Source organism: Spinacia oleracea, chromosome 4, assembly GCF_020520425.1.
Source record: "Spinacia oleracea cultivar Varoflay chromosome 4, BTI_SOV_V1, whole genome shotgun sequence".
Lineage (NCBI taxonomy): Eukaryota > Viridiplantae > Streptophyta > Magnoliopsida > Caryophyllales > Amaranthaceae > Spinacia > Spinacia oleracea.
The window spans coordinates 176,821,064-176,843,817 of NC_079490.1; the positions used below are offsets into that span (position 1 = coordinate 176,821,064).

Here is a 22,754-nt window from a genome sequence, read left to right on the forward strand (position 1 = left end):
GTCGAAAATCAGACAAGTAAACTTTTTGAGGTAAATAGTATTCCGTAATTCCATTTTTTCTTATGAAGATTGAAGGGTAATAATTCTATTTGTTTCCCGAGAAATTCTGAGTTAATCTCAGTGAATCAAATGGCATTTTCGTAAATATTTTGCCCGAAAACTGTATATGGTATAATGTTAAGTGTTGACTGTATATTTGTAGGTATTGACTGTATATTTGTAGTTATTGACTGCATATTACTAGATGTTGATTGTATACCACTTGTCGTTGACTGTATATTTTATGATTGCTGATGAATTACTAAAGTACAATATTGTTTATTGGTAAGTGATTGACTGTATATTCATAGTTGTAGATTGTTTATTAGTAGAAATTTATTGTATATTGTGAGTTGTTGACTGTATATTATATAATTGTTCATGTGTTATAAAAATACAATAATGATCGTACATATGGTCAACATTTGATGATATGTCAGTACTTTAACCCACATTAATGATATTTTCGTAATAAAATCATTTACGAAAATGCCATTTGATTCTTGAAATTTTTATAACAATGAGATTAACTCGGAAAGGCTCTTGTTTCCCCTCTCTTTCATTTTGCTCTTCTACCTTCGTCATTCCATTTTATTCTCTCCCTTTCCCCTTCTTTCATCAATGGCGGACTGGTCAGAACTACCGGCAGAACTCCTCGGAGAAATCTTAATCCGCCTCAATTCCTCAATTGACGCCCTCCGATTCCGATCTGTCTGTTCTACTTGGCGCCAATCATCTCTATCCAATCCCAAATCCAACGGCCTGCGAACCCCCTTATCTCTTCCTTCCCATGAAATCTCCCTCTCCAAGCGCTCCATATTCCTTATATCTCCTCCCCAAACCCCCATTTCTGAATCATCCAACAATAATAACAATCCCAATTCATGGGTCATCAAAATCGAAGAAAAAAGCCCTAATTTTTTCAATATTTTCTTCCCACTTTCATGGTCCAAAATCATACCTATACCTTACCATTTCCCAAAAGTTATGGATATCTTGAACATTCGAATTCGTGAATTGGGCTGTGAGTATTTTCTTCGTTACACCGATAAAGCTTGTTTTAGGGGTGATTTTCTTAATTTGCTTATGGAAAAGGTTGCATTTGTATCAGGGGTTAATGTTGATGATTTTTTTCTTTTGACTATTCATGTTTCTGGGAAATTAGCTTTGTTTAATAATGTTGATAATCAATGGCATATTTATTCTGATGATGTAGACTTACCTTATGATGATGTTATTGCATTTAATGGGGAATTTTATGCTGTTGATTATACTGGGAGGACTGTGTTGGTTGGTTACGACGCGGTTGATAATAGCGCCGTTTTAGTGGCGAAATCTATTTGTGGAGGTGATAAGAAGCGTTTAGTTGAAATTGGTGGTGAGTTAATGTTGGTGGATGTTTATATGAGTCTTCCTCCATGGGAGCATGATCATGACATGGAAGATTTGGATCAATATGTCTCATCGAGGTCCATGTGGTTCAAGGTCTTTAGGTTGGATAGGGAAGGGAAGAATTGGGTTGAGGTTAAAGATTTCGGAAACTATATTTTGTTCTTGGGCATGTATTCTGGGTTTTCAGCATCTGCTGTGGATGTGTTGTGCCAGAAAGGGAACTGCATTTATTTTTCTTTCCCGGATAACTTTTACCCGTCAAATTTTGATGAAGATGATGATGTCTTCAAGTTCCACTGTGGCGGGGTGTATAATTTGGAGGATGCTAGCATCACTTATTCCAAGTTGTTCTGGCCTCCTCCTCCTTGGGTTGCTTCATCTTTGTAGGAGGTATGCGGTTCGTTTAATCTTTGTTAATGAAAGTTGTTTTTGCTTATGTAGCTTGGTGTTCTATGATATGCTCTATTTTCCTTTTAAAAGTTTCCTTCCATGGGCTGTTTTGTGAAACCAATTTGCAATTTCTAAGATTTCCTCTTCAATGGTGCAAGTGGAAAGGGTGAAGTTGATGGTTTTCTATGTAAATTATATATACTATTTATGGTCGATTCGTTTTATGGTAGACTATGCAGTTCTTTCCTCTCTTCTATGTTTTTGTGAAATAAGTTTTTCTTTGCCTGCATTGGATTTCTATATTCTGACTTTGGTAGCTGTGTAAGATGAGTACAGATTGACATTATGCTATGCCTTACCTCATTGGTACCAACTCTCTGTCTCTCTCCATTTGCCCAAGCTTGATTGATATTGTTTGACTCAATGAGTAGTATAGGAATTTCTTACAATTATCTCATTGAGATCTTACTAGTATGATAATTGTATATTTCCTAAATTAATTATATTTACTTGCTCATTGGCTAGAAGAGTGAGCCGATTTCCCCTCTTATTATATCTTGAGGTTGCCAAGGGCCCAAGGCTGAGAACTTTCTTTTAGCGTTGCGAGAGCGACTTTGTTCTAGACTTCTAGCAGCACTCAGCAGTAAGGCATCTGGTGAAAGTACTCTTTCGATCTTGACCTGTACATTGTTTGTGAAGTATCCAGATATTTTAAGTACTATCTTCCAGATATTAAAAAATGAGCCGATTGCAACTTCCAAGGAAAGGTTTGGTGTTTGTTTATTCTTGGCTAGTTTATTTAAGAATGTTCACGAGTCTTGACCCTAGGTTGTAAAAAACATGATATTTTGACCCTAGGTTACAAAGATATGTTGATGCTATGTTTTACACCAATGTATCTTGACCCTGCGGTCTGCGCTATAAATGAACATATCTTGACCCTCTTAACCAGGGTTCTAGCCATGCACAAGGTACAACTGGTTGTATAATAGATATTGCCGTCAGAATTTATTAAAGGTAGATACACTCAAGCTTCCCTATAATAGAGCTATTGAGGGTGTTAAAGGGTGCTTATTTCATCCAACTATTTTCCTTTTAAACATCCCACTCCATCAGTAAGGCCTCTATCTCTCCTTCCCTTCATCAGAAGCTTTAGGCGACACCACATTTGTGGATGAAGAGTCACCATCTTATATGAGAGGTGCCAGTCTAGTAGACTCTTCCTCACCATATATATTTTTCTATAAAAAAGTTTGTGCTGCCATGGAAAGGCGCCTTTTGTCCTTCCTATATTGCTCCAATTTAAAGTTTCCCTTATAATTTCTTTTCCTTTAGTAGATGAGTACTCAGAATCTCCGTCAGCCATCTTCCGCGATTCTCACGACGCCTTTCAGTTTTTTGGCTTGATATGAATTATATTTAGAGCCCAACTGACAAGCAGTGGTAGCTCTTGCTTATCTATAGTTTTAGACCGTGCTTATTAATATTATCATGCTCAAATTCCAGGTCAAAAGAACATAAACTCCTTGCTAACACAGTTTTTTGAAGTTTGATTGCACCAGTAGTGTTCAAGGACCCTTAAAGTTCGCAAGAAGCTCTGTAATTTCATTAACCCCATCATCATCATGAAGGTTCATAAGCAAAGAGTTACTTGCATGCATAGATCCAAGAAGGTTTAGAGCCCTTCAACAATTTATTTCCTCAACACACATAGAACACCCATAATCAGCTAAAAAGCAGGAACCACGAACAAAGGAACACTGTGAACAAGCTTAGGAAAGTCATCTTGTGAGTTGGGATTTGGCATGTCAGCGAAAGCATCAAAAGGTCTAGGCTTTGGGAAAGGGGTGTACAAATATTGGCCCTGAAGGAACACAGTAGTTTCATTTTCGTTGTGATTTTCAGTCCCTCTGTCATCAATTCATCAGGAGCAAATATTGGTTGCACCAGAATGGGTTAGGTGCACAAGGGGCACTTAGAAGTTTATTTCACAACCCAATACTTTTCTCCCGCTTAGTGAGGTTCAAGGTAGGGGGATGGTTGTCTTATTCGTTTTTGGGTATACGTTTGAAGTGGGAGCAGCCTCCTGTGCTCAATTCCCTCCATTATATCAACTGTCTAGAAGACTCAATGCCCCAACGACTGGTTTAAATTGCGATAATGCTTGGGATCTAGCATTTTGGAGACCACCACATGATATAGTTAGAGGAGCTCACTTCTTAACTAGAGGTATTTGGTTTTCAGTTAGGTGCACTGAAGGATTTTGGTTTGTGGACTGCAATTCATCAGGGAATCTTTCTTGCAAATGTTTTCTCAATTATGAATCAATCCCCCTCAGTTTCCAGCTTTTCCAGTAGCAAATTTCATTTGGAAAGTGAGGGTGCCTCTTAAGGTGAGGGCATTTTTGTGGACTTTGGGAGTTACTGAGGATTGACAGTAATGATAAGCAATGGCTGGGGTTTGATTTTCTGTGCTATTAGTGAGTCTTGTTCACAAAATTCTTGCATTGTGAAGTGGCGATTTACCTCTGGCAGTTGTTTGGATTGCATGAGGAATTGTGTGTTTTCCCTTTGGGTATATGGGTTGTCTACGTATTTGTTCTAGGGGATTTGGTAAGAGTAAGGAGAAGTTACTGTGGTGCAATGTTTTCATGGCAATTTTGTGGTGTGTGGTTCGAGCGGAACTCACATGCATTTGCACACGTTTCTTTGTTTTCTGATTCGGGTGGAACTAACTCACTTATTTGGTGTAGTTATGGTCTCATGGGCTTTCAACTCTGTTGGGTAGGTTTAAAGGAATTGAGTTGATATGTAATTTACTTTTTCTGTTTAAGAGGAAAGCTAGCGTCCTCTCTTTTGCTGGTACTTCTTTTTCTAAGCTGTTAATAATATGAATCTTTCTTCTTATATATAGAAAAAGAAATCAGCAAGCAAACAATGATATCCCAACCACTAACCACCCAATTAAACCCTAATGAATATTACAAAATCTCCGCAAATTTGAAATTACTGCCACCTGGAAGGTGCCTTCAAGTAGACAGAACCAGAGCAAAAAATACAAGAGCACAAACTCCTAAAAGGGACTAGAATCTGAAAGGCTGAAATTATTACTAGCAAACTACCTAGGCATCGAACAAAGCTACACACCTATGAGTTGCCATCAACCAAAGTCAGCTAAACTGGTTTAAATTGGGCATTGAGTGGCATGAGCACTGGTGTATCCACTCTGTCCCCATGCCACTAGTGCTCTTGTCCAGAGTGAAGAGTGCCATAATTTGGAGTGGGTTGGACGATTAATTTAAGCATTATGGGTAAGGGTAGATGAACTTGAATGAAATGAGTATGAAAATAGTACGAGGAAGTGTTTGAGGGAGCCGAATTTGATGAATCTAGGGTGGAAAGTTGTTGCAAGAGGGTAAATTATCTAGAGTTTCTCTCGCTCCTAAAATTTTGTAGATATTCTGTAATATTTTTTTGTTACTTTCTTCAAGACTGAGTAATATTTCAAAAGTTATTGTTTTCAAAATTTATGGTAAAAAATGAGTCAAAATTTGCTGTTTCTTGTGACAATAGGCTATTATGCAAGCCAGGGTTTGCCAGGGTGTGTGGTGTGAGTCTGGTGATTGTGAGGCATGGGCATCAGCAGGTATTATTTGGGCTTTTTGTAGGCTTGCATGAAATTGTTTTCTTTCCTGATGGCCTCGTCAATACGGATATGTGATGTTGTATAAAGTTTTCCCGCAACCTAATGTACGTGCACCTTGCCAACCAAGCATCTACTTGGATGGAATATAGCTTGTCCAGTGCAAACTTCTGGTATAGACTGATAGACTACTGAGCAACTGACTTCTTTGTGGTGTGTGACTGCTTGGCATGCAGTAAACTGGCACTTTCTACTTCCTAGTAGGTCTGATACGGACCAATTACCCCGGCTGGTAAAATAGGTTATTGTGGTTATTGGGATTTGGGAATGTGGCTCTATGGGGAATTGGGTTGTGCACTTGGGCTGACCTGGAAACGATCCAAAATTACCGGAAAACCTCAGAAGATTTTTATTTCGTGGAGAAAGTTAGAAACTCATTTTTATCTTTCCTCAAGCCCTTTCCACCCTTCCTCTCTGTAAACTGTGAACACGGCAAAAGAAAAAAAGCATAAGAAAGAGCCGTTTGTTATAGAGTGAAGCTGTGAGCTTTTGAAGTTGTTTTTGCTACCGTTTTTGTTAATTTCCTATGATCCTTGTGATGAAGTGATATTTTTTAAGAAACAAATGAATACCGCTTCATTCACCTGCTATCAACCTAAAACTAAAGTTGAGGCCACAAAACAAGGAACCCCCTCAAAACAGTAGGAACTGGGAACCACCATGTAAATTTCTTCTCTTCATCAATTTCAAAAGTCTAATCAGCAAGAAGTTGGACTAGATTGTTGACCCAAGTAAACTTCACATCCCAGTTCCTTTCCAAAAGCTCAAAAATTTGAGCAGCCCAGTTCATGAATTTTCAAGCATATCTTTGGAAGATCTCACGTCAGTTTCCAGTAGGAGATTCTCAGTCCCATCCTCATGTCAGTAAATCAGACCCTGATAAACCACCATCAATTCAGTCGCAAAAGGTGAAGGAGCTTTGTACTTGATTGCGAATCCAAATAACCATCTTCCAAGTTCATCACGTACTGCATCATAAACTTTGATACAATATGTTAGTTACAGTACGCGTGGGTCTTACTTCCGCCCAAATTTCCAATAAAAAGTGTCCCAGAATTCTACCTCCGGACTTTGTAGGGACAAATTATATATAACTTCACCGTGTATGCATCATCTCACCGTTGTTTGGTCAAAGTGTTTCAGACAAACATTAGTGTCCTCTGGAAAAAAAGCTTTCCAGTACTTCGGAATGCAACCGTAATCTAAATTGTAAACACTCGATAATCTTTCTTCTCTTTCAGTTCCATTGTTATTTATGTCATATCTTTTTCAGGAGAACTTATGTGCTTGATGAAACGAAGTTGCTGTTCATCCTTCAAACAGCTTAAACTTCCAAGCTACCTGTTCTGTCAAGCTGGAAAACCAAAACAAAGTGCACGATTCTTTCCTTGCCAATCATGGATTCTTCAAGTTTCAAGGATGTGAACAAAGAAGAGTCAAACAGTAATGTTTCCTAAGTTCCCCGCTTCAGTTTCTCGGGCTTTTAAGTTTCGACCTCCAATGTTTATGGAACTGAATAACTGATCCTTGTACATAGTTGAATAATGAATAAATTATCAACAAAATTCTTAACATTTGCTTAGCAGGTTTAATGCACATTAATGCACTTGTAAGTTGTAACAAAACGTTTTCTATAGTATTACTCGAGAAATTTCGCTGAAATTTCGATAGAATTTTCTGAATCACAAGTAAATGCTTGAGAAAATAACAGTGAAGCATACAGACACAGCAAATCTTTTGTGTATTTGTTATTTATTGTCACGAATATTTTTCTTCAAAATGTCATTTTACTAGCTATTTGTTTACAGTTAGTCGGTTAATACTTCATCCGTTTCAAAATAGTTGTATTGCCAGTACATAATTTTGACCATTAATATTAATAGTTATATATTAATAAATATTATAAAAAAAGTTTATGTACATTGAGATAAACTCAATGACATTTTAAATAATATCTGTTTTTCTTTATGATTGGAAAATTATTGTTAATGTAAGTTAAATGAATGGTTCCAAAAGCCAAAATAATGCAACTATTTAGAAACGGGTTAGGGTTTGGGCCCTGTTCTTTTCGACTTACTGCAATTCAGTTCAGTTCTGCTACATTCAGTTCCATTCAGTTCAGTTTAAAAGAATGTCAGTTCAGCTCCGCTCCATTCAATTATTTATTCTACTCAATTATTATTTTCCTATGTTCTTACATACTAGTATTGTTTCAACTCAATATTTAAAAGTAAATATCTCCAAATACGTATGTTAGAAACATATAAAAATTTGATATTGTTAAATTACGCATTAAGACGAACAAAATAAGATCTCAGATGAATATGTTTTGAATTACATATTGGAAAGAAACTAGAAGATTCTCTTTAATTGTGAATAGTGTCAAGATTCCAAAAGAGACTAATATTCGGAATAGAAGGAGCATTACCATTGTTGTAACTATTACTATTACTATTATTATTATTATTTATTATTATTATTTACTCCCTCTGTCCCTTAATACTCGCACCGTTTTGACTTTTCACACTATTCACATAATTCACTTTGACCCTATTTTATTTCTAGTATATGAAAATAAATGTTAGTATATAATATATTGTTGGCTTCATCTTAATATATATTTTCAAAATATTAATTTTTTACAAGTTTTTATAATATGTAGTTAAAGATATTGGTGGTCAAAGTTGTGCATTGGCAAGCGTGTCAAGTAGAAACGGTGCGAGTATTAAGGGACGGAGGGAGTATTATTTATTTTCTTAGACAACAGTAATTATTTATTACTATTAACTATTCCTTAATATTATTATTTACGCAAGAAATGCAAGAATATAATAAATCATAAAACATAATTCATTTTTATTTAACTGTCAAATTACATGTTATCATGTTATGTCACTCATCTCTTACCATCTACCATACATCATGCTATTCGGATATGATATGAATACGGAGTATATGATAGTTAAATAAGTATCTAAGACAAGCTGTTGGATTAATTAGATGGAAAAGTCTAAGGAAATTGGAGTGATAAAGTTAAGAAATGGAGAGGGAAATTATGCATTTCTTGCGTTTGATTTTCTTGTTGAGATTGACCCACTTTGGCGAAAGTCGTTGTGTTCTATACGTCTATAGACATTTCCTGTCACGAGTTTATCTTCGTAGTTTGCAGTTTTTCAGGTTAAAATAATACGGAGTATGACCTTGTAACAAAAGAACCTGTGATATATTATTTTATTATTTTTGTTTAAAAATTAATACTTTATTTTTTATTAAATGTTTAAATATAAATATATTATGCTTTTTTTTACTTAAAATAATGTTATTAATATATACTTATATTCTTTAAGGTGAATCATGTTCACTGTACACTATGACCACCTTATAAATTGCTCGATCCTATCTTTGTAGTTTGCAGTTTTTCACATTGATATTTAGTTCATTTTTTTTTCATGGCCTCGATTTCAAAATAATACGGAGAGTATAGTCTATTTTTGTTCCATTTATTTTCTTTTGACGAGAATTTAATGTTTAAATTAATAGTTTATATATGGCCATGGCCATATGTTTTTGACCATATACAGAGTAGAAATTAAGGGCTTACTCAATTTTAATTGTTTGAAAATATATGTATATATGATATTAAATTAATTCTAGTCTTCTTTGACTTCAAAATTTGAGTCTTCCAATTGGCTTCTGATTTGTCTCGAACATTTGCCAAGTAAATAAGTAATCAATTCATCACGCTAGATTGTTTCAAATTGAGGGTTCGTTATCTATTTCTATTTCTATTATATTATATTATATTATATTATATTATACTAAACATACACCACTAATGACACATGTCACTTCTTACAACAAAATTTTACCACCAACTTTTTTTCCCCCAAATCATCTCAAATTTAATTTTTTTTTTATATACTTCTTCTGTTCCACAAATATTACCACTTTTACTTTTATACTATTCACGTTGTGCCTTTGATCATCTTTTGTACTCCCTCCGTTTAGGAGTTACATATTGATCATCACAAGTATTAAAAATCATTACAAACTTTTCTATAAGACGGTCTTACACAAAAGACCACCTTGGTATCATATAAGTTAAGCAATGGAACTAATTAGTTAAGCACTTGAACTAATTAGTTAAGCACTGAAACCAATTAGTTAAGCAAAGGAATTAATTAGTTAAGCAATTGAATCAATTAATTAAGTAATGTAACCAATTAGTTAAGAAATTGAACCAATTAGTTAAGCAACAAAAGTGGTCTTTCCAGTAAGGCGGTCTTACACAAAAGTTGCCGAAAAATCATAGTTGTATTTGATATAATAATGATGCAAGTAGAGTGTAAAAGTTGCGAAAAATGAAATTATTTATGATTTAAGTTGGCCAATGGGAAAATAGGAAATAATAAATAATTGGAAAATGGCTGTAAAGGTTACCAAAAATGATCCCAAAAAAAGTACGGCCGAAAATAGGAATTGTAACTCGTATAAAAATACCGAGGGAGTAATATATATATAAGAAAATATGTAATCATGTAGGATCCTGTTAGATTCGTATCGATATATACTTTATAAATATCAATCATCAATTTATACTTATGCATAATTCGAGAGATTAATGGTCAAAGTCATGTGTTAGGAAGCATAAAGCCAATATGGTGCAATATTTAAGGAACGAAGGAAATATATCTTTTTTATTTACTTTTATCAACAAAAATAATACTTTCTTATATACGTAGTACTATATAGATTACGGCAATAATATATTCCACATAATAATTTGTTAATATAATAATAATTTGCTAAAAAGTTGAAATTTTGTATTACTTTAGTCAAATTGTTATATTAATAACGAAAATGATAAAATTAAATATTGAAAATATATTTACTCAATATTTTGGTCAAATTAGTATATTAGTATACCGTATATCTTCGTCAATATATACTAATACATAGTAGGAAAAAATATGCATTTTCTATATTAGAGGATTAAATTGGTATGTTCAAGATTTACCGAGTATTAATTATGTACAGAGTAGTAGATTTAGAAAGTGAAATATTTTAGTCAAATAATTGTAGAATATCCGTGCATACACGATACATAATACAATAAGCACTAAATTTTAGCATGCATATCGAAACTTGTCTAGACTTTAACTAAACTTGTTTCAGCTTAATCAATCTGAATCGTTTGTCCAAAGCTAAAATTCAAATAACTAATGTACATATATTCTTACATCTGATCCAGTCAAAAAATAAACCAAGGATTTTTTTTTTTATCATCATCATCATTGACTTGACCCATCGATCCCAAATTAAATTTGGCAGAAATTTCTAACCAATTGCTATGCTTACCTCTGAAGATCAACTATTTATATTTTTGCTTAAATACTCACGTACCCAAACATCCCTCCATTTCTTACACCCCTCTATTTCCTAATACAGAAATGGCAGACTGGTCTGAACTCCCTTCAGAACTGCTAGAACTGATCTCTAACCTCTACAAAACTTCTTCTAACACCCGCCATTTTCGGTCTGTCTGCTCTTACTGGCGCTCCTCTGTTCTTGGCAAACCATCCACTCATTTTCTCTCTCCCACCATCAAATCCTTCAATTCTGATCAATCCCATGATCATTCCGATTCCGACCTTCGCCTCGTCAAACAAACCACCTTCCTCCTCTCTCTCTCGTCTGACCCCAACTCTTGTTGGGTGATCAAGACCGAGGAGAATAAACCAGGGCTGTTTCGCCTCTTTAGCCCGTTCTCAAAGAGGCATTTTCTTAACAACTTAGACCGCAGCATTTTAGACCTTACAAATGTTTACACCTTTGAAATTGGTAGCGAGTATGTTCTTCGTAATGTTATTAGCGTGAACGAGAAAGTAGCGTATCACTCGAGAGGAAATGACAGTTTTACCCTCTTGTCAATCCAAAATTCCACTGGGAAATTAGTAATGTACCGGTCGAGTTCCCAAGAATGGGCCTTTTTGGACGATTTTGCCCTTGGGTATGACGATGCAGGCGATTTTGTTTATGATTGGTCGTTGCGTTACGTTGACGTGGCGGAATATGATGGGAAATACTACGCCGTGACCGATTTAGGTAGAACTGTAGTTATTGAATGCGAAGATGATTTTTCAGTCGAGGTTAACCTAATGATAAAGTCGATTACTGGAGGAGATAAAAAGTGTTTGGTGAAATCAAACTGTGATTTATTGTTAGTAGATTTGTACACCTGTTCAGATAAGGGATCCCTTGAAGTCAATGCAATCGACGTTTTTAAACTAGATAAAGAAGAAAAGAGATGGGTCTTACTTAAAAGTTTAGGGGGTTGTTCGATATTCTTAAGTAACTTTTCTTCATTATCTACTAGCACTAGTTTGCATGGGCTTAAGGAAAATTGCATATACTTTTCCTTCAAAAATTTTGGGAGAGATTTTTCAGAGAAAAAGGATGGAGATGATGTTGATGAGTATTATGATGTGGATGGTATGGAAAGTAGTAACATTGGAGTTTTTGAGTATGACAAGGGGAACTTTGGGTCGTTTGAAGAAAACTTTGAAGATTCGAAGTTCTTATGTTGGCCCCCTCCTTCTTGGGTCAATTTATTAACATAAGATGTGCACTGTTTATTTTATTTTTTATTTGAACTTTTTATGTATGGGAATATGGGATGTACATTAAATCATTAAGATGTGTACTTAATTATATTAATTAGTTACTTGTATTTTTAATTTCTTTCGTTTCTTTTCTTTGTTTTACCTTTTCAGTATACTCTAGCGGTCTAGCCCATTACAAATTCTGATGGTTGCATCCTAAAACGTAATTAATTGATCAATTGTGGTTTTGTATGTGGGACAATTAAATTTAACTTAGAGGTATGTATTTATTTTGACTAGTAATTATCACGGTAAATTGGGACGCCTGATAAAAATTAACGATCCATAACATTCATGATTCATCCAATACAACATCTCATTATGTACTACAATACTCTATCCTTTTTAAATGGTTTACTATGACCTTGACACTGTTTGTACTCCATATACTAACTTTAACTTGTATATCTTACTAATATATATATAAAAATCAAATGTAAATATGTCAAATATTTAGTCTCAAAACATACTTTTCCGGAATTAATTTTTTTATATATTATATAATTTTTACAATAAAAAATAAAACATAAATAACATTCAAATGCCTATACAATTTGCCGATAAAAGTAATGCATATAAAAGGGACAGAGGTAGGAGTAAGTATAACTATAAAACATCAAGTACTTTTTTTTTAAGAAAATGAGTTAAATACTAAAGTTTCAGGCCTGGGTAAACTGAAGTCCATTACATAATTAAATTGGTGCAGTAAAGGTGTTGGTTTACACCATGCTGCCTCAACAACCAAGCCTGCACTACATCATAGTCAACAATGAAGCTTCTAGAAGCCTGAACTTATAACAACCTTCTCCTTGTAATTCAGGGAGTTTGTTAGCTCTTCAGTTGTGTGTTGTAGATTAGATGAAGCCTAGCTAGGTGTACAACTCAATCATTCTAATTGGCTCCTATCTTCTAGCTCACTTCTGATTGGTTACAACACATCATAGTTGATGTAGTATATAAGCTGGCTTCGTGTTATTCTCTCTCTCTCTCTCTCTCTCTCTCTCTCAATGCTTTAGCATCTTATTTTCGTTGAAGTTCTTCATGCGAGATCATGAAAACTAACATGGTATCAAAGCAGAATCAATAGATCCTGCCAAATTTTTGCAAATTTCTTCAGTCCTCATTCTAAATTTAGTTAAATTTCTTGCTGGTTTCACATTTGATTAGTTAAAATTCTTTAGAATTTCATCAGAAAGTCCAACAAAATGCATGCTGGTCAAGTTGATTCTTCTCTTAATCCAGATTCTGCTTACTACCTAAGCAATAATGATCGGAATGCCTCTAAACCGGCCAACATTGTCTTTGATGGCAAGTGTTTCAATGACTAGAAAGGTTCCATGATGATTGCCTTATCAGCAAGGAACATATTATGCTTTGTTGATGGAAGCTTCAGTCAACCAACTGCAAATTCTTCTAACTACAGAATCTGGTGTAGGTTCAATGATATGATAATCTCTTTGATATTAGCTTCTCTTGAACCTTCAATTTCAAGAAGTGTTTTATCTCTGAGAACATCAAGGGAAATCTGGCTTGACCTAGAAGAAAGATTTTGTCAATTTTTTATATACAACAACCACTGTATAATCTGAATCAAGCTAATGATGAAGAAATTTCAGGTTTCTTTACTAAAACCATGTGATCAACTTGATGGTCTAGACCCTTTGCCTTCTTGTAGTTATACTGGTTGTAGTTGTACTCTCACTCAAAAGCTGCTCAAGTCACAGCAAAACCAAAGGCTAATTCAATATTTGATGAAATTAAATTAGAAGTATGATCATCCTAAGGGCTCGATTCTGGTGATGAGTCCTTTTTCCAACTATATCAAAAGCATATGTTTATTTCTTCAAGAAGAGAAACAAAAAAAGGCATTCAACAATAGAAATCAACTAAGCTCAGAATCTCTAGTGTTCACTGCTAGGAAATTTGCTGACACTAAGTACAAAACTCAGTACATTGTTGGTCCTAGCACAAAGAATTCTTACTATAGAGGTTAGTTGAGGAATAATACATACACTAGGAACAACTTATTCTATGAACATTGAAGGATGAAGCATCACACAGTTGATCGATAAATGCTGGAAACTGCATGGATATCCTAAAGATTTCAAAGGCAAAGGTAAAAGAGTAGCAACTGTAGCTCAGTTGGAAGAATGCACTGCACCCGAGAAACCAGATGATGAAAACATTAGACTAATTCATGCTACATTTTACCGAGAATCAATACAATAAGTTATTAGCATCTTAACAACAATCAAGTTACTCACTTGGTCTAGAAAAAAGCTCTGTGATGAAAGGTACCTTATGTTTTTTTATCTAAATTCAAGAAAAAAATGGGTGTTAGACAGTGGTGCAAGTGATCACATGTGTTCATACTTGACTATGTTTAGCTTTCTTGAACCTTTAACTGACAAACAACATCCAATTACTATTCTTGATGGTTCTGAACTCCTAGTAAGACATAAAGGACAGATTGACCTAGATAGAAACATTACACTCAAGAATGTTTTACATGTCCCAGGCTTTTAGTTCAACTTGATCTCTATTTCATTCATTGATAATCAGTGCCTTATTCAGGACCCTTCCAAGAAAAAGCATACTCTGCTTGGTAAGTTGGATAATGGTTTGTGCAGCTTACATGAAGATTTCTTGAGAACTGACAGCAAGTCTACTCCCAATAAGTTTGCCTTGTCAAGTGTCTGCATCAATTCTATTGAAAAGCTATGGCATCTTAGATATATATATCTTTTGTGAAAATAAAGAACATCAAGGGAATTGATGTTAAAGGGTGTTTAGCCGACTGTTTCTGTCAAATTTTTCCTCTAGCTAAGCAAACTAGATTTCCTTTTACAACTTGTAATATCAAAACTACTGAGCCATTTCAATTGTTGCACATAGATGTGTGGAGGCCTTACTCTGTATATGATTTCTCTAAGTGTAATCAGTTCCTTATTCTAGATGGATTACAATAGGATGACATGGACTCATTTAATGAAAAGTAAAACTGATTCAGTACAAATTATGATTAAATTCTTGTTTTATGTTGAGAATTAATTTGGCACTACTATAAAACATATTAGATTAGATAATGCTCCTGACTTAACGGGAGGAGATATGAAACATCTGTTGATTATCAAAGGTATTTTACATCAAAAGAGTTGTAGTAATACACCACAACAAAATGGTGTTGTGGAGAGAAAACACAAACATCTCTTGGAAACTGGCAGGGCATTATCTTTCCAGTATAAACTTCCAGATAAATATTGGAGTGATTGTGTTTTGACTGCAACATACTTGATCAACATAATGTCACTTAAGAGCATTCAATTTTCTACCCCTTATGAGAAATTATTCAAATAACTTCTTGATCTTTCTCATCTAAAGGTGTTTGGTTGCCTTTGTTACATCACTACATCCAAAGTCCACATATCTAAATTCGGTCCAAGGGTTGATCTATATGTTCTTATTGGTTATCCTCCACACCAAAAGGCTTACAAAGTGCTGAATTTAGCTACCAACAAGTCTATGGTTTCAAGGGATGTAATTTTCCATGAAAAACACTTCCCTTTAATTTTTCACATTATACACCCATCCTCTTTTACTTTATTATTTTACTAGTATAGTACCCGTGCAATTTCATGGTTTGAAAAGCTCAAATATTAAATTTGTATTATTTTGAAAATCTAAACGGTCTAAAAAGTTTCCAATAAAAAATCATACAAATCAATGATAGAGTTGAAAATTAAAATTTTAAGTTCAAATATTCATAAATTATGTTTCCATTTAAATTTTGAGATTAATAATAATCTATTGCTATTTAATTCTTTTCTCCATTGTAGACAATGTGAGTATCTTTAAGGATCTAATATCCTACTCGACAAATTAAAATTTTTATACTTATAGAATAGATATAAGTAGAAATATAAAATAATCAAGGAACGGAAGACTTACGTTTTGTGCCCGTTACATTAAATTGTATGCAATATACTTGATCTTGTGAAGAAAACAATAATTTAAAGACAGAGTGAGCTATTTATAATGTCCACTACATTTCTCTTGCTTTGTATTTTACCCTTTCATATGAAATGAAGATTAAGTCGAGAAGACGATCAATTTTTTCATAAATTTCATAATAACTCTAAAAATTAGGGTCATATGTACATTATAAAATAATTTTTTCAACGGTTTCATCCTTCCAACTTAATTACTACGTATATGGTTGCATGTATGTAGCTTGAGTCTTATAAGGTCGATCTTGAGTACCCTTAGATGTTACACCCCTCTAATATTATGCAAAACCTAATTTTGATACTATAGATACCTTAAAAGCCATAATATCCTTAACATATTACCCATCAAAATTATGACAACTTTTAATAAACTCAAAGTGGTCTCTGCTTTAAAGGGTTTCTTTTCTAAATGGTACTCAACTATAATTATCTCTAACCTATATAATTATGCTATAGACATACGAAGTAGGTTGATACATTTATATAACAACTAAAATTTTGATATAATAATTTTTTTTTAATAATTAGGCAACATTATTGTTAAAAAAACTACATAACTATGTTAAAAATATTAAGTGTCCAATCTTGCATCGAGAACATTTGTTTTTATATTTGGTAGACAATTAAAAAAAAAAAATATATTACTGCAACACTTTTTTATTTACTTAATTTTTAGCAAGGTTGAAATTTGGATAATGCACTAACTTTTTACCCCATGTATTTTACAAAGTACGAAGCTTTTTTTACTATTTTTTAATAAAAAATATCAAAAGAGATTTTATGATTTATACAAGTTTAAAAGTACAATTTTTACATATTTTCAATCTTATAGTTATATTTTAAGTATTAAGTGTTTTTGTTATACAATATTAAATCAGTGTATTTGTCCTATTTAATTGTCTTTTGCATCAAATTTTTGTTATTAGTCTCTTTTTCTTTTATAAGTTTTTTTTGTTAATTTTTCATCCCTAAAAACACTCATGTATACCCCTTAGTTATTATTTTTTATTATTATTTTGAGTTAATAAAAAAATATGTGCATGTGTTGAACCACATTTTTCATGGCCAATAGATTGACCTTCTACCTAGTTTAAAAAAGAAGAAGAAAAACTATACATTTGTTCAAAAGTTCAAACAAATTCTCTAAAACACGCAACACTTCATACGTAGCAATTTAACTTAAATTGACTAGGAAATGTGTAATGACATTATTCATGCTAAAATTTCTAGTGTCATATACGGAGTATGTAAAGTTACATATTGTTAATAGATTTATGTTTTAGGAGTTTATATACGAAAGTGTAAGCCGTTTTCTCCTAACATTTGTTGAGTTTAATAGATCCATGCAGAAATCCTCCATGGTAGAAAAGTAAAGTTGTTTAAATTGACTAGGAAATGATCGAGTAATGGCGTTATTCATGATTCATGGTAGAAACTAAGAAAAGTATAGTCCTTTGGTTGAAATTAAACAATACTCCGTAGTTAGTCTAAGAAAGTAGCAGCAGCAGCTATGGCATATATTGTATTACCAATTAATATTCTTATTCAAAAAAGATGGGAAATCTTGACTTGCGAGTTCTTTCTAAGCGTACCATCTTGACTTTCATTGGTTTATTTGTTCTAGCTACTTTAATTTCTCACACTACTTGTACTGTGTTTTCTAGTGATTCTTTACAACTCTTGGAGTCTTTACTAGCTTCACGTGCTTTTATTACTTCTTTCGTTCCTTAAATATTACACTATATTGATTTTATGTTTTCCAACACACAACTTTGACTATTTTAGGGTGCATTACATCCACCTGATGTTCACTTATTTTTTTGAACTTATCTTATCTGGACTTATTTAAAGTTATTTTAGTTATAAATTGTATTTGGTCAACCCTTATTTTTCCTGAATTTATCTTATCTGAATTTATCTTATCTGAACTTATTTGAACTTATTTTTCCTGAAATAAGTGAAAATAAAGTGAATAGAATAGAGTCTTGATATCACGAATTATGCATAAGTAAAAATTTAAAAAATTGATATTTAGAAAGTATGTATAGATTATGAATCTAACAAGATTTTATATGATTACATATTTTCTACGTATGAATTACAAACATAAATAGTGTAAAAAATAAAATGGTGTGATATTTGTGGAATTGAAGAAAAATTTCTTTTTAAATACATGAGGAAATTATAACTCGCCTGAGTCAAAACATAAATTATTATCTTAAAAATTCACAGAAAATTACATATCTGAGAATTGACATAGAAAGAGACAACTACACTTTCCTAGGAATTAATCATGCATCATAGCAATATCAGCTTTTGCATGTACTTCATCTATTTCTTAAAAATCACTAACGTTTAGATTTTTACACTATTTATATTACGATTTTACTGTGATTCTTACTTAAAAAATTTATAGTCATGAGAGATTATGTTAAATTCGTATAAATATATACTCCAAAATTTTATAATTTTTATTTACACATAATTTGAAATACTAAGAGTCAAACTAATATGTTAGAAGAGTAAAAGTCAACCATGTCGAAAGCAGTATGCGGAGCATACTTTATTTCTAAATTGAACTGGATCAAATTAAAAGTTCAAAAACCTTAGTCTTCATTCTACATGAAAATGTAAAATCTTGAATCTTGATTATGATTAAGACGTTAATTTGACAATACTAGTATTAATTGAGTATTGACTATTTTTTATTATTATTATTATTAAAGTTTCTCAATTGGTGGGCTGCCACATTTTTCGACTCCATTTAAATACTTCACCAAAGTAGCATTATTTCATTCCATTCCATTTTATATACTTCCCTTCCATCTCCATAAACCTTCCATTTCTATACCTTAAACACCAAGCTAACTAGCTAGCTAATTATAATTAACTAATTAAACCATGGCATATTGGTCTGATCTCCCTCCGGAGCTCCTCGACCTTGTCGCCACCGGCTTTGACAGCCCGTCCGACACTCGCCATTTCCGGTCTGTTTGCTCGACGTGGCGATCCTCCATCCCCCAGCCTCTCACAATGTTTTTCCCTACTATAAAATTCCTCAACCCTAACGTACACCACTGTGACCTCCGCCTTACCAAACACACTTTTTTCCATCTTTCATCTTCTTCCGATAACGATGCTCCTGGGTGGCTCACCAAGAGGGAGGAGCACAACCCCGGGGAACTCCATTTGTTCAACCCCTTCTCTAGGACCCTTATCAAACACTTAGCTCCTAATCTCCCTAGGAAATTAGATCTAACCAATATTAAAGTTAGGGAGTTGGGTTCCGAGTATGTGTTACGCAACGTTAGTAATACAAGTAATGAAAATGATAACATGGATTACTACAACATGGAGCATCAAAAGGTAGCAGTTACCTTCATTAATTCTAACAATAATGTCAATGATTATGTTTTCTTGTCCACTCATAACACGGGTAAGTTACTCATGTACCGGTCCAAAATCGAAGCATGGACATTTTTGGATGATTACACTTTGGGTTATGATGATCGGAGTATTTTTGTTAATGATTGGTGTTTACACTACGTGGACGTAGTGGAATTTGATGGTACGTTTTACGCCGTCACGAATTCGGGTAGGACGGTAGCCATTAAGGTTACTGACTCATCTCTTACGGTAACATTGCTAAAAAGCTCTATTATTGGTGGCGATAAAAAGTGTTTGGTAAAAGTAGCGGATGATCTGTTAATGGTCGACCTATATACAGACATGACTCCCCGATTGATAAAAGTACACGGGGTTGAGATTTTTAAGCTTGATAGGGAGGAACAAAAGTGGGTTTTGGTTAAGAATTTAGAACATCATTCAATATTTTTGAGCAACCATTCTTCGTTTTCGGCGGTTGGTTTAAAGGGTTGCAAAGGTAATTGCATTTACTTTCATTTCAAGAACTTAGATAATAAAGATTCATGCTGCTCCGAGGTAAAAGACGAAGCTTCAATGGATAATTTTGAGTGGAAAAGTGATGAAGTTGGTGTTTTTGATTTTGAAAAAGGATTTTTTGGACGGTTGGATGAACATTTGAAAGATTCACAACTGTTTTCTTGGCCTCCGCCGGGTTGGGTGACTTCGGCACGTATGATAACAAGTCCGTGATCGGGTTGGATTATTGGATCTTAGTGCAAAAATGGAGACTTAAATTAATTTGTTTCTTGATTTATTTATTTTCCCCCTATTTTGTTTGATTAATTGTATATTATCGCAGCTTAATTAATTAAAAATAACTATACTGGTTAAATATATATGGTTCATACCTAAGATTATTTTTTAAATTAACTTCAAGGTTATGAGATGCAAATCATGCAATGCTTAATTACCAAGTCTTACTTTATCACATAAGAGGTTAATAGTATGATTACGTAATAGCCAAAATTTTAGGAGAACAATCATGTCACACAAATATATCCCGATTATTCTTCGCCTTTTAGCTTGTGGCTTGACACGAGTTTGAAAATTAGTTAAGATTCCTAGAGAAAGAAGCCTACAAATAATCGTCAAAATAAATATACAGTTTCTTACAGGGCTCTTTCATTATATATATACTTCCTCTGTTTCGGAAATATCGCATTATGGTTGACTTTTACTCCTCTAACTATTATTTTGACTCTTAATATATATCTCAAATCATGTGCAAGTAAAATTATAAAAAATTAATATTTAGAAAATATATATCGATATGAATCTAACATGACCCCACGTGACTAAAATTTCCTTATGTACGAATCACAAAAAATTATCAAAGTCGTAGTGTAAATAGTGTAAAAATAAATGGTGCGATATTTCCAAAACGGAGGAAGTACATTTCTTTCTACCACGATCATGAGTTGTAGTGAAGTTTTGACAAAACTTTTGTGAAGTGCTATTAAGGCATGGAGCCATGCAATTTTGACTATAGTACTTATTAGAGCTTAAATTTAGTGAAATATCATACTATTTGTACAAATATTAAGACAATAAATAAAAAGTGTGTAAGAAGATGGATGGATGTAATAAAATATAGATAAAATAAGTGATTGAGTGTAAAAAAGCAGGTGGATAAAAGAGATAAAAAAGAATAAAATAAGAGAAAGTGAATATTAAGTGATAAATATTGTGAGGTATGATGGATAAGATAGTAGAATTTTATGTCTAAAATTAGAATAAAACACTACGTAAATAACATTATAAAGCGGGTTATAACGAAAAGTGTGAATATTATTTTAAAACGAAGGGAGGGTGACGTATTATGCAATAGTCAAAATGCATGAGCTTTAATTAAAAAAATTCAATGTAAGATGATCTTTTATGGACAAATTGAAGTGTGACCAAGTGTCACATATGAACAGTTTTAATATAATACCTTTTGTGCAAAAGCATCTGCTCACCAGCTGAGCTAGTAAAATCAAAATAATACAGCAAGAAGTTGGTTCCAATATGGTAGTACGGAGTATATGGCAATAACAAGAGGAGTATTTAGGGTTTGAGCTATATAAATAGCACATTACTTTGTTCTTTTATAAATGCGGGATAGTCACAAGTGACTTATACATGATACATAGCTCGTACATATCTATTATACTAGATTAGGTCCCGTGTATGCACGGATATTTGAAAATTATTGTTTGATCATCTTTTTTTTATAAAATATTTATTTAACTAAGATATTTGTCGCTTAAATCTATGTCGGTAATTAACAAATCTCGAAAGTACTCTTTTTATCATATACTACCTCCGTTTCAAAAAGATCTTTACAGTTACTATTTGCACGGACTCCAATGCAATATTTAACTACTAATATATCCAATTTCGTAAGTCAAAAAATCATAAAAAATTGATATTCTGAAAATACATCCCGAGACCAATGTAACAAGATCGTACATGTAACGTTTTGATGTATATAATGGTGAGAATTTACGATCAAAGTTTTTATACTTTGGACACATTTTCCAAAGCGTAAAGAATTTTCTGAAACGGAGGTAGTAATATATAATTTTCGCCCTATTGCATATTATATATTTATACGTTTAATGGGATGATTTGACCAAAATATTTGATATTCTTAATATGCTAATTTGACCTAAATATTGAGTACGAATATTTTCTATTATTGATATAAAGATTTGGCTAAAAATATTACCGAAATTGTCTAATATAATATCATATTCCATAACCCTATAATTCTTTCCATATATAAACGTTTATACAAAAGGAGGGAAAATAAGAAAAAGAATAAAGTAGATTTTTTTTTATTTTATGAAAGGGTGTTTGGCTCAAAAATTTTACACCAGGAAGTGACATGTGTTATTCCTGGTGTCTGTTTTAATATAATGTAATAGATTACTTTATATTAAAACAAACAACAGGAATGACACATGTCATTTTCTGGTGTAAAATATTCCCTTTTACTTTATTTATATTTTAAATTTTCTATCATTTTTATTAACTATTTATGTATAAAAAAAGGAATAAATATTTATGGAAATAATAGATGTTACATAAATATTTGTTATTTTGGCAATATTTTAGTCAAATCAATATGTTAATAATGAAAAATATATTTACT

At 32.9% G+C, this 22,754-nt stretch overlaps 3 protein-coding genes across 4 annotated transcripts; all 3 read left to right on the forward strand.

The window, feature by feature from the left end:
• Positions 1 to 577: 577 nt before the first annotated feature.
• LOC110789310 (F-box protein SKIP23) lies at positions 578 to 7,318 on the forward strand. 2 transcript variants are annotated; one of them, XM_056843032.1, is made up of 2 exons: positions 578 to 1,821; positions 5,394 to 6,790. In XM_056843032.1, exon 1 carries the CDS (start codon positions 661 to 663, stop codon positions 1,816 to 1,818), a length of 1,158 nt encoding a protein of 385 aa, XP_056699010.1. In that variant the 5' UTR covers positions 578 to 660; the 3' UTR covers positions 1,819 to 1,821; positions 5,394 to 6,790. The 2 variants fall into 2 exon arrangements, with proteins under 2 accessions (XP_056699010.1, XP_021849652.1); XM_021993960.2 differs by lacking the exon at positions 5,394 to 6,790 and adding an exon at positions 6,797 to 7,318 and having other exon boundaries at positions 580 to 1,821.
• Positions 7,319 to 10,909: 3,591 nt separating this feature from the next.
• LOC110789307 (F-box protein SKIP23) lies at positions 10,910 to 12,363 on the forward strand. The gene has a single exon (XM_021993956.2). It carries the CDS (start codon positions 10,974 to 10,976, stop codon positions 12,141 to 12,143), a length of 1,170 nt encoding a protein of 389 aa, XP_021849648.2. The 5' UTR covers positions 10,910 to 10,973; the 3' UTR covers positions 12,144 to 12,363.
• Positions 12,364 to 19,005: 6,642 nt separating this feature from the next.
• On the forward strand, positions 19,006 to 20,452 carry LOC110789305 (F-box protein SKIP23-like). Its single transcript, XM_021993955.2, has one exon. The coding sequence runs from the start codon at positions 19,094 to 19,096 to the stop codon at positions 20,306 to 20,308; it is 1,215 nt and encodes a 404-aa protein (XP_021849647.1). The 5' UTR covers positions 19,006 to 19,093; the 3' UTR covers positions 20,309 to 20,452.
• Positions 20,453 to 22,754: the final 2,302 nt, after the last annotated feature.